At 42.8% G+C, this 12,989-nt stretch overlaps 1 protein-coding gene across 2 annotated transcripts in view; it reads left to right on the forward strand.

The window, feature by feature from the left end:
* Positions 1-12,989, forward strand: part of CEP192 (centrosomal protein 192) — a 317,843-nt gene that overhangs the window by 121,275 nt on the left and 183,579 nt on the right. For both annotated transcript variants that reach the window (XM_089671050.1, XM_089671051.1), the window contains exons 15-16: positions 4,512-4,576; positions 6,751-6,960. In XM_089671050.1, coding sequence (XP_089527176.1) covers positions 4,512-4,576; positions 6,751-6,960 — 275 coding nt within the window. The remainder of the gene's footprint in view (positions 1-4,511; positions 4,577-6,750; positions 6,961-12,989) is intronic.

A 12,989-nucleotide genomic window follows, 5' to 3' on the forward strand; every position in this document is an offset into this window, starting at 1 on the left:
GCAGTTGTCTAGAAAACTGAAACAGAAAATAGTTGACGCTCACAAAGCTGGAGAAGGCTATAAGAAAATAGCAAAGCGTTTTCAGATGTCAATATCCTCTGTTCGGAATGTAATTAAGAAATGGCAGTCATCAGGAACAGTGGAAGTTAAAGCAAGATCTGGAAGACCAGGAAAAATATCAGACAGAACAGCTCGCAGGATTGTGAGAAAAACAATTCAAAACCCACGTTTGACTGCACGATCCCTCCAGAAAGATCTGGCAGACACTGGAGTTGTGGTACACTATTCCACTATAAAGAGATACTTGTACAAATATGGTCTTCATGGAAGAGTCATCAGAAGAAAACCTCTTCTACGTCCTCACCACAAAAATCATCGTTTAAACTTTGCAAATGAACATATAGACAAGCCTGATGCATTTTGGAAACAAGTTCTGTGGACCGATGAGGTTAAAATTGAACTTTTTGGCCGGAATGAGCAAAGGTACGTTTGGAGAAGAAGGGGCACAGAATTTAATGAAAAGAACCTCTGTCCAACTGTTAAGCATGGGGTTGGATCAATCATGCTTTGGGGTTGTGTTGCAGCCAGTGGCACAGGGAACATCTCACGAGTAGAAGGAAAAATGGATTCAATAAAATTTCAGCAAATTTTGGATGGTAACTTGATGCCATCTGTGAAAAAGCTGAAGTTAAAGAGAGGATGGCTTCTACAAATGGATAATGATCCTAAACACACCTCGAAATCCACGGGGGATTACATCAAGAGGCGTAAACTGAAGGTTTTGCCATGGCCTTCACAATCTCCTGACCTCAACATAATTGAAAATCTATGGATAGACCTTAAAGAGCAGTGCGTGACAGACAGCCCAGAAATCTCAAAGAACTGGAAGACTTTTGTAAGGAAGAATGGGCAAAGATACCTCAAACAAGAATTGAAAGACTCTTGGCTGGCTACAAAAAGCGTTTACAAGCTGTGATACTTGCCAAAGGGGGCAGTACAAGATATTAACTCTGCAGGGTGCCCAAACGTTTGCAGACGCCATTTTTTTGTTTTCTGTTATTTTGAAAGTGTAAATGATGGAAATAAAATCTAACTTTTGTTGACATATTATAAGAATGTCTAATCTGTAATTTGATGCCTTTTGGAGATTTTTCCATCTTTCCTTGGCTTCTTTATGCACATTAATACAAATTTTTAGCTGGGGTGCCCACATTTTCGATCCCCACTGTGTGTGTGTGTGTGTGTGTGTGTGTGTGTGTGTGTGTGTGTGTGTATATATATATATATATATATGTGTGTGTGTGTGTATATATATATATGTGTGTGTGTGTGTATATATATATATGTATGTGTGTATATGTATATATATATATATACAGTCAGGTCCATAAATATTGGGACATCGACACAATTCTAACATTTTTGGCTCTATACACCACCACAATGGATTTGAAATAAAACAAACAAGATGTGCTTTAACTGCAGACTGTCAGCTTTAATTTGAGGGTATTTACATCCAAATCAGGTGAACGGTGTAGGAATTACAACAGTTTGCATATGTGCCTCCCACTTCTTAAGGGACCAAAAGTAATGGGACAGAATAATAATCATAAATCAAACTTTCACTTTTTAATACTTGGTTGCAAATCCTTTGCAGTCAATTACAGCCTGAAGTGTGGAACGCAGAGACATCACCAGATGCTGGGTTTCATCCCTGGTGATGCTCTGCCAAGCCTCTACTGCAACTGTCCTCAGTTTCTGCTTGTTCTTGGGGCATTTTCCCTTCAGTTTTGTCTTCAGCAAGTGAAATGCATGCTCAATCGGATTCAGGTCAGGTGATTGACTTGGCCATTGCATAACATTCCACTTCTTTCCCTTAAAAAAACTCTTTTTGGTTGCTTTTGCAGTATGCTTTGGGTCATTGTCCATCTGCACTGTGAAGCGGCGTCCAATGAGTTGTGAAGCATTTGGCTGAATATGAGCAGATAATATTGCCCGAAACACTTCAGAATTCTTCCTGCTGCTTTTGTCAGCAGTCACATCATCAATAAATACAAGACAACCAGTTCCATTGGCAGCCATACATGCCCACGCCATGACACTACCACCACCATGCTTCACTGATGAGGTGGTATGCTTAGGATCATGAGCAGTTCCTTTCCTTCTCCATACTCTTCTCTTCCCATCACTCTGGTACAAGTTGATCTTGGTCTCATCTGTCCATAGGATGATGTTCCAGAACTGTGAAGGCTTTTTTAGATGTCATTTGGCAAACTCTAATCTGGCCTTCCTGTTTTTGAGGCTCACCAATGGTTTACATCTTGTGGTGAACCCTCTGTATTCACTCTGGTGAAGTCTTCTCTTGATTGTTGACTTTGACACACATACACCTACCTCCTGGAGAGTGTTCTTGATCTGGCCAGCTGTTGTGAAGGGTGTTTTTTTCACCAGAGAAAGAATTCTTCGGTCATCCACCACAGTTGTTTTCCGTGGTCTTCCGGGTCTTTTGGTGTTGCTGAGCTCACCGGTGCGTTCCTTCTTTTTAAGAATGTTCCAAACAGTTGTTTTGGCCACGCCTAATGTTTTTGCTATCTCTCTGATGGGTTTGTTTTGTTTTTTCAGCCTAATGATGGCTTGCTTCACTGATAGTGACAGCTCTTTGGATCTCATCTTGAGAGTTGACAGCAACAGATTCCAAATGCAAATAGTACACTTGAAATGAACTCTGGACCTTTTATCTGCTCATTGTAATTGGGATAATGAGAGAATAACACACACCTGGCCATGGAACAGCTGAGAAGCCAATTGTCCCATTACTTTTGGTCCCTTAAGAAGTGGGAGGCACATATGCAAACTGTTGTAATTCCTACACCGTTCACCTGATTTGGGTGTAAATACCCTCAAATTAAAGCTGACAGTCTGCAGTTAAAGCACATCTTGTTTGTTTCATTTCAAATCCATTGTGGTGGTGTATAGAGCCAAAAATGTTAGAATTGTGTTGATGTCCCAATATTTATGGACCTGACTGTATATATATATATATATATATAGTGCAAAGCGCTGTGTAAATGGACAGCACTATATAAGTACCTGAAATAAATAAATAACTTTTTTCTTCAAATTTATTAGTTTATAGTGTAAAAATAAAACACACAGTGGCGATTAAATACCAGCAAAAGAAAGCTCTATTTGTGTGAAAAAAAATAACATTTTCATATGCGTACAATGTTGCATGACCGTGCAATTATAATTCAAAGTTTGACAGTGCTGAAAGCTGAAAATTGGCCTGGGCACGAAGGGGGGAATTAGTGCTAGTAGGCAAGTGGTTAATATACATTGCTGTATGGGTAAAGGACACACAGTGAGCGCTCTCAAAGAAACCGCAGCTGAACATCCAGGATAAACGCATATAAAAATCCTCAGTAAAACATATACATATAAAAATGCAGCGCTGTAAAATTATCAAATCCTGCAAATCAACACAATATTAGTCCTGAAAAGGTGCTCATTAATTCCCAGTGCCAATGGAAAGAATGCAAACTAACCAGAAGCGCATTTAAAATATGCATGTGTGTAAGAAATCCTGGAGATTCCCCTCTCTCCCTCTGGTCAGAAAATGGATATGTGCTGAAATGGATGACGATAACGCCCTCTAGTGGGAAAACGAGATCCTGCAGGTTAGGAAGCTCCCAGGATAGGATATTCCTCTTCAATGGAACCAGGGCTGGGATTGAAATCACTCTGTGGCTGTGAAATTGGGAGAAAGACCCCTCACAGAGAACACAGAGAGATACTCATAGTGTAGTATATTACTTCAATTTATTTAAAAAAAAAACAAAACATATAATTAGCCTGTGGACGTCATTGACACTACGCCGCCGGTGCCATGTGGAGGCCCGGCGGCCACCTATAATTTTAAGAGGGTCAGTGGGTCACTTTCACTTGCCACCTGATTATATGTTTTACTTGTTTTTTTTTTTTTTAAATAAATTGATGTAATATACTACACTGAGTATCTCTCATGCACATCACTGGATCAGGCTCAGGTAAGTATTTGGGGGGGCTGCTGCCCAGAAAAGGTTTATTAACTTTGTGCATAGAATGCATTAAGGTAAAAGACCTTAAGCCTTTACAACCACTTTAATAGTAGAGAGGTCAAAGAAATCTATTCTGTTTGCCATTGTTCACTCCCATTTCTTCATGCTGTATTTTTGAATACATCTACGTTTAATGATTGTCTGTCTGGCTTTGATTGCTACACCTGCAGGTTTATGCAATCATAATTTTGACTTTTTTACTTGGCCCTCTTCACAAGCTAAATATCTTGTTCAGATGACAAGCTACTAGAGCTTTTTAGGTCAAAGCATCAAGGTTTTGGCTCTCAAAGAGTTGTGTTAAAAGGCCAGGCTGATGTATGGCTGGTGCTTTTTATCTGAGTTTCATTTGGACCCAATAATTTCATTTAGGAAGTACAATCGATCCTGTTTGCTAATTATTTCATCTTATAACAGCTAATGCCATAGCAAAGCTGGATGAAGACCAGGATGAATTTGAAAAGGAGCACAGATTCATTCAGGTAAGTGTCTGCATTTAATTGTTATAGTTTCTCTCTTTAATTGTTATACAATATAGGCAAAGCAACAAGGTGAAGCATTTTTGTTATAACTCTGTATACTTTGAATTACTTTTATATTGAATAAATCTGAATTGGTGCTGATATACTTTTTTGCGGTCTTTAATTTTTTTTATATAAAGGTTTACATTTTAATGACGGCTAATTCAAATCCAATCTATAGAATTCCTCTAATAAAGCAGTTCTTTAACTTGTTTTTCTTTTAGAGGCATTTGCCTAGCTTGAAAAGCCTAAAGCTCATTCTCCTGAATAAAAGAGCAGTGTTTCCTTTTGAATGTAGATTAGGGGGAGGAGACATTCAGCATGCATTTTAGTTGTTTAAAAAGAAATATTTCCCCCTGCCACTGTAGCTTTGTGATGAGGAATGAAAAGGACATTACAAAAGTTCCCTTGTGTTTAACACACAGCCAGCTAGACAATAATCTTGATGTTGCAAAAATACCAATGTGTTGCGGTATTATGTGTTTGATTAGGGGTTCACTCTGCTTTTTAACCTTTTAACAGTGAAGGGTGCAAGCCAAGAAGCACCATTGCGTCTGACTGTTTTCTTCCTTGATGGGCTGTTTGCCCTCACATTAAAAGGGTGAACTATTGTGAAAACTCTGCAAATTGTTTAGAACAAAACAGCCTTTTTTGTAAAACTATGTGGGTGATCCATGTGCTTAAATGTGATTATTACTCCCTGAGGACTTGTATTAAAATGCAGTGAGCCCTCTGTAGGTGTATGGCGACGCAGCATTTTTTGAGAGCTTAAATTTGGACTCCATAGGATGTGCACATAGACTTTTTGGCTAACGTGTGCACCTGTCATGAGCCATGAATGCACCTGGAGCTTCCACAGCAATGACCCGGTTTATACTTGTAGACTTAGTGTTACTAAACCCAGGACCCTGCATTCTCTATATCTGGTCTCTCACAGTACACAGAACATGGAAATTCAATTATTACAGTAAATATAAATTGCTAAATATATTCTCAGTAGCCGTATATAGCAGTCTTGTGATGCCATCAGTGTCCAGCAGAGCACTGGTTACAGCTTGAAGGGGCTTTCATTCTCCTATAGGAGAATGCAGGACCCTTGATCCTCTGTCTGGACAGTGTTGATTGGCCCTGTGCTGATCACATTCACTCTCCCAAGAAAAAAAATTTCTCTAGCAATACACACCAAACTGAGCACGTGCAGCTTGCTCCTAGTCTTTGGTCAGGAGATATTTCGGAGACATTGGAAGAAGGGGAGAATCGGAGAAGACAGGATCACACATCCTTTTTACACAATGCATAGGATCAACCCCTTAGCTTCCACAGTGAGTATAACAAGCATGCCTTACTGCATACATAGACTGATTTTACTGTTGTGGGTTTTGTAACACTTTAAAGAAAAGCACATTTTGTTAAATGGTCCCATCCTCCTTCCTGGACTGGAGCCTGGATGTACATGGTATAACTAAAGATATTGAAGTGCAATATGTAGCTAGCTATAGTTACCTCTTTATTATGTGTGGTTTTTTTATAGTCCGTGTTTTTATAGGCGGTGTCCCTATGTTAATGCAATGATCTGGCCCAATATGCCATTAATGTAGCCAGATAGCCTAGCTTTAACATCTTAAAGGGAACATGCTAGGATCGCTGTTCTGTCACATTAAAGACTCCCATCCTGCTCAGGAATCTACGCTTGCTAGAACCTTCCCCAAAACAAACTGTACAAAATGTCGAGTAGTGCAGGCTTATGCAGTGTTGTTTACTGCACCTTGCTAGGCCATAGCACTGCTGCTGAAAGTCCACCAGTAGCAGCCCTCAATGTCCGTAAACAGCTAGTAGGTTTTTTTTTTTGTTTGTTTTTTGGGGGGGGGGGGGGGGTAGGTACAGAGAACCTGAAGGTGATTTTGTTAATGAACAAAATCTTTGCTTTTATTTTTTTTTAAATATGTCAAGATTTCACTTCTGGGTTACTGAGTTAGATGCTATGTCTTTAATCTTCACCCAAAATTATGTCTGATTCATCTATTTTTACAAAACCCTCTTCTGTGAGCTCATTTTCTTTGGTGAGAATCAGTTTTAAATGTATGAGTGACTTCTCTACATAACCTTCCCTCGCATAATGTTTATACTATTCGTAGGAAGAAAAGATGGATTTGGAAAATCTCTCTGTTAGTCTGGGTGATTCATCATGGAAGATGCCGGTCCAAACTAATGTTTTACTTAAATCTCATATGGGATCTGAATTCTATCAAGAAGATGCAAGCTACTTCCGTCTCTCCTTAGGCGAGTTCTTTGGTCAGAGATCAGAAGCCCTTGGGTGTCTTGGCGGAGGAAAAGATGTTAAAAGGGTAAGTAATAACACTAGGTATTTAGCGTAGTTATTTTCGTAGTCTGCTAAATAGAAAACTGGCCCTTTTGGGGGAGGGGGGGTTGTCCATTGAGCGAAAAAGGATGTTTTAGACTATTGGGTGGTACAGCTGCTTACAAGAGAAATTGGCACTGACAAAAAGAACAGCTGTTGGCCAGCACAAAATTGCTCCATCCACAACCATCATGCCTTAGTTTTTTGCTAGTGTCATGAGTGGATTTGTGTTCTATTCTTTGCTTGTTCTGAAGATTTTTCCACTATTCACAGCGGCTTGTCGATTCATGCCAGAAAAGTGATATTAAAGTCTAATTTTTTTAAATTAAAATAATAAACATGTTATACCTGCTCTGTGCAAGGATATTGCACGGAGCGGTCTCTTAAACCATCTTCTGGGGTCCCTCACTGGTGTTCTCCACTCCACCTCTTTTCCAAGTGCCCACACAACGAACTCTGTGAATCCAGGAAAACAGAAGACATGCAGCAAGGTGCATTGCTGGATCAGTAGAGGACTCAGGTTATGTGTTTAACCAGTTCCATGCCGCCCTATAGCAGAAATACTGCTACATGGCAGCACGGTTGCGCAAAATCTCGTGTGTGTGTGTGTGTGTGTGTATATACATAATTTAGCAGTGCCATATAAAGCAGTGTGCTTACAGTGAAGCGCACACACAGCCCCTATAGTGAAACCGCACACAGTTAACCCTTTGATCACCCCAGATGTTAACCCCTTCATGCCCATTAAAATTAGTACAGTGTCAGTGTTTTTTATTAGCACTGATCACTGTATTGGTGTCACTGGGGATGTCAGTGACATCAAGTCAGTTCCCTCCAGTGTCAGCCCGCCGTAGTCCTGCTATAAGTTGCTGATCGCTGCCATTACTAGTAAACCCCCCCAAAAAAAATTCCAGTATCTATACTGCCATTTGTAAATGCTACAACTTTCTCGTCAACCAATTAATTTACACGTATTGGGATTTTTTTTTTTAAGCGAAGACATGTAGCAGAATACATTTTGGCCTAAGTTTTATGTGAAATTTGATTTTTTTTTTTTTCTGGACATGTTTAATGGCAAAAAGTCAAAACTATTACTTTGTTTATTTTTCTCAAAATTGTCAGTCTTTTTTTATTTATAGCGCAAAAAATAAACACACAGGCGATCAAATATCACTGAAAGAAAGCTCTATTTGTGGTGAAAAAAGGATATAAATTTCATTTGGGTGCAGCATTGCATGATCGCTCAATTGTCAATTAAAGTAACACAGTGCTGTATTGCAAAAAATTGCCTGGTCAGGAAGGGGGGTAAATCCTCTGGAGGGCAAGTGGTTAAGGAGGGGGGAATAGCTACTAAAATGTTGAAAAAATGCTTTAAGGTAAAAAAAACCTTTTGTGTTTAGAACGTTTAAAGTGGAACGTCACTGCATTTGTTCACCACAAATATAAAACACTCTTTAATTCAGGGGCGCATGCGCTGCGATCCAAGATGGCGTATGCGTGAGAGGTGAGCTCCGCAACCCTCAGCTTTAACAGCCCTCCTGCTACTCTCCTGCAGCAGTCACAGACCCGGGAGAGCTCTCCCACAAGTCGAAACACTCCCAGGCACCTACATGGGTAAAATCGAGCGTTTAGAAGCTGCCCATGCCGCCTCCTCCGGACCCCCAGCCTTCCATGCTGAATCGAATCTTCTCTAGGCCTGCATCCCCAACCTCGAGTAGTTGCGGTTGTCAGAGTGCTCCGGAGGGTCCGCTGAAATGGAGGGGACAGACAGATGCCCCTGCTGCCTTCCTTCCTACTCCAGTGGACCCTTCTCTGACGGTGGATATCCTGGTGGACAGGCTGCAAGTATTTTTACGCAATATTACCCGCGCTATCTCTGCTGAAATTGGGATGCTGGCTTAGGAGCTTAGGGGAGATCGCACAGACCACCTTGAGTCAAAGTTTGACGAATTGGTACAATATGTCCATATCCTGGAAGAGGATAATGCGAGTCTGAAACATTGCGTGTCTCAGGAAGACCTGGAAAACAGGGAGCGCTGTCAGAATATCTGTGTTCGTGGCATTTTTGAAACGGTCCCTGACTCCCACCTTCAGTGTCACCTACTGTCTGTGTTTACCACTCTGGCCCCCAAAGTTCCAGATGTTGATTGGCGCATGGATCAGACCCGTCACTGGGCCCGAAACCTCCTAAGGGTACTACGCCAGAGATGTTATCATTCGTTTTCAATACTTTGACAGCAAGGAAGCCTTGCTCTCTTCCACCCGTGACAAGTCCTCCCTGGAATTTAAAGGAGACAGAATTAAAAATTTCAGTGATTTATTCCCCATCTCCTTGGCAAAAAGGCGTGTTTTTAAGCCGGTCACCACTCATCTCCAGTAGCATCGCATCGCTTACCGGTAGGGATTCCCTTTCAAGCTAGTTGTCTCCAAAGATGATGCCCAAGTCGTACTTCCTGATCTGCATGAAGCGGACTCCTTTTTTGTATTTCAATAGTTTTTATTAGTTTTAAGCAGTATAAAACAGAGGCGACGAAACATGCCCCCACAGGGGCTATCAATTGCACCGATAAGATAAAAAACATAATAATAAAAGAAAAACAGTGCTCTAACTTCAACAAGGCAGAAGGTACGCCCACGCAGGGGCTATCAATGGCACATAGGTTACAATGACGGTAATGAAATTCTAACTGCAATTAAAGGCAACTGTCAACTATCACCCAAAAAAACTAACAGAAATGGAAAGAAAGAAAGAAAGAGAAGAGAAATAAGAGGAGAGAAAAAGAAAAAAAAGAGAAGAGGGGGCAGAGATCCAGGAGCGCCACCATCAAACGCCAGTGCCTAACGTCAGTACATCCCCATACTAGCCAAAGGAAGCGTGGGAAAGGCATATTGCAACCATGGTTCCCATATTTTCGAGAATTTACATTGGGAGTCGTTGCATATGCTCGACATCTGCTCATTAAGCATCATATTGGTCATACGATCCCGCACCCCCTGAAAAGGGACAAACGGACTCTTCCAGGCCTGAGCAATTGTTCTGGTGGCCGACAGAAACAAATAGGACGCCAGCTTCTGCTGATGAGCAAAGAGACCCGGTATGGGGCAATGAAGCAAGGCATACCGAGCATCCCGGCGTATGGATAGATGAAACAACGTGAAAAGGAGGCCAAATACACGAGACCAAAAACGGACCAGTCTCGGGCATGACCAGCAGATATGCAAGACATCGCCACGATGGCCACAACCCCGGAAACATCGATCACTACAAGCGGGATTAGCCTGGGCCAAACGAGCCGGAACCCAATACCAACGAAACAATACCTTATAGGCTGCCTCCAGCGTGGTGGTATTGAATGAGCATTTAGCTATGAGTGACCAGGCCCTATTCCAGTCCTCCGGATCCACATCCACCCCCAGGTCACGCTCCCACTGAACAACATATGAAAGAGAAGTATGCGACGGGCGTCTGTTCAAGGCTGCATAAAGAAGGGAGATAAGGCCCGGGGCACCCGGGCGCTGCTGACAAAGCTGTTCAAAGGCCGATTTCTGGTATGGAAAAGAAGAAGTGCCCCGCAGCGAGAGTAGCCAGTGCCGCAATTGAAGGTATCGAAAAAATTCCGCCGGGGGAACATCCCGGGACTCCCGAAGAAGATCCCAGGTAGGGAAGGACCGAGAAACCAAAAAGTGTCGTACCTGCGAAAACCCATGAGCCACCCACCAAGAGAACGCCCTTGGGTGATCTAAACCCGGTGGGAAAAGAGGGTTGTTAACAATTGGAAGCAAAGGCAGAAAGGGTGACATCAGGCCACTGGAATAACGTACCGAGTCCCAGATTCGTAAGCCATGGAGCAACATCGGGCTCAGTGATATAGGGCGCAGGGCAGGGGGAAGCCATAGAAGCGCCGACGGTTGGATAGGGGCACAGTTAGGTAGCTCCAGCAAGACCCAGAAAGGGACGTCAGAGGAAGCGTGCAACATAGACAGCGGGGCAATCTGGCTCGCCTGGTAATACTTAGTTACATTGGGCACCCCAAGGCCACCCTGAAGTCTATGAGCAAAGAGCGTATTTCTAGATACTCTGGGGTGCTTATTGGCCCAGATGAAACGCATAAGCTTCGCCTGAAGCAACCGAAGGAAATGAGGGGGAACCCGCAGCGGGAGAGTACGAAAATAATATAACAATTTCGGCAGGACGGTCATTTTCACCGAATGAACCCGCCCTATCCAAGACAGGTGCGGAAATTGCCAGGAATGCAGAAGAGAAGATAAAGAACTAAGCAATGGGTAATAATTCGCAGCAAAGAGGGAGTCATAGGTGGGGGTCAAGCGGATGCCCAAATATTCAAGAGAGGAGGAAGCCCATTTATAAGGGAAGTAGGATTGAAGGCGTGAAACCAAATCGGAATCCAAAGTAATATTAAGAGCGACAGTCTTATCCAAGTTAATACGGAGACCCGAAATCAAAGAGAAGCGCTCAAGAACCTGTTGCAGATTAGGAAGCGTCGTCAGAGGCTTAGTAAGAGTCAAGAGGGCATCGTCCGCAAAAAGATTCAGCTTAAACTCCTGTCCCGCGTATGAAACCCCCGATATATTGCAATCGGTCCGGAGCCCTAAAGCCAGCGGCTCAAGCGCCAGTATAAAAAGCGCCGGGGACAAAGGGCAGCCCTGTCTCGTCCCTCGCCCAATAGGAAAGGGGTTCGAGAAATACCCAGCATATTTAACGGAGGCCGAAGGAGACGAATACAAGGCTTGAATCCAAGAAAGGATAGAATCCCCGAAACCCCAACGAGACAGCACAAACCGCAGATATTCCCAGGATAGAGAGTCAAAGGCTTTATATATGTCTAAGGACAGTAAGAATCCCGGGATTTTCCGCTGTTGCAGAAGATATATAAGATGGACCACCTTACGAACGTTATCACCCGCCTGCCTCCCAGGGATAAACCCCACTTGGTCCCTGTGGACCAGGCTACGCAAATAGTTATTGATGCGAGAGCTAAGAATCTTGCCCAATTTCTTCAGGTCTTCATTAAGAAGAGAAATGGGCTGAAAGGCTTGCGGTTCCTGTACATCCTCGTTCGTCTTAGGAATCATGGCTATATGTGCTCGAAGTGCGTCCGGGGAGGGCAAGGAGCCCTGTCGTAACTCATTGAAATAGTCAGCCAAGAAGGGCGCCAACAGGACCGAGAATTTCTTATAATAGAGACCGGAGTAGCCATCAGGACCTGGGGCCGCGGTGGACCTCAAAGATTTGATGGCTTGGAGCACTTCCGGTACGGTAACACAGGCATTGAGGGCCACCTGTGCTGCCTCGGATAATGCGGACTCCTTTTTTAAACAGTTGGGACTCCCTCTGCCGGAAGAGGCCTTTCTGCGACCTCCTACTCCATCCAGGTCCTTTGCTACTCCATGCAAGAACTGGACACCCGCTAAACCTGGAAAGAAGAGAGTTCCTCGCACTCATCAATGTTTCCAACTTCCTGGTTCGGTGGGCTCCACCACCTGACTTTTACATTTCTGGTCTCCCACCCTGTTAATTGAGCTCCTATACCCCCATGTGTGTCTCAGCAATTTTCCTATTTGTTGTGTCCTAATTATAGCTGTTCTGTAAATCACTGAGGTGGGCACTTGCCATTTTGGGTCAGCTGCCATGTTGCTCCCTTGTACATCAGACTTTCAGCCCTGAGGACTCTGGATATTACCAATATCACTGGTATATGTCTCCGATGATATCTTTGTTTCTGGCTGTAATTCCTACGGTCTCTGTTCTGAGTGATATATTTGTTTGTACTAGGCCTGTTGCAATGCTAATCACCTGGTTTTGTATTTCTGTTCTCTATTTTGCCTCATCGATAGTTTTCCTGTATGCTCAGGTTACACAGCAGCTACACTTATTACTGCCTCGTGATGGCTTTAAGGCTGTTGTCATATAATATCAAAGGACTTAAAGCGGAGTTCCACCCAAAAGGGAAAGTTCTGCTTTAAAGATTGGTCCCCTTTTCCCCATTAAGGATT

Source organism: Staurois parvus, unplaced genomic scaffold (genome assembly GCF_062004578.1).
Source record: "Staurois parvus isolate SC_StPar_1 unplaced genomic scaffold, SC_StPar_1.0 ptg000097l, whole genome shotgun sequence".
Lineage (NCBI taxonomy): Eukaryota > Metazoa > Chordata > Amphibia > Anura > Ranidae > Staurois > Staurois parvus.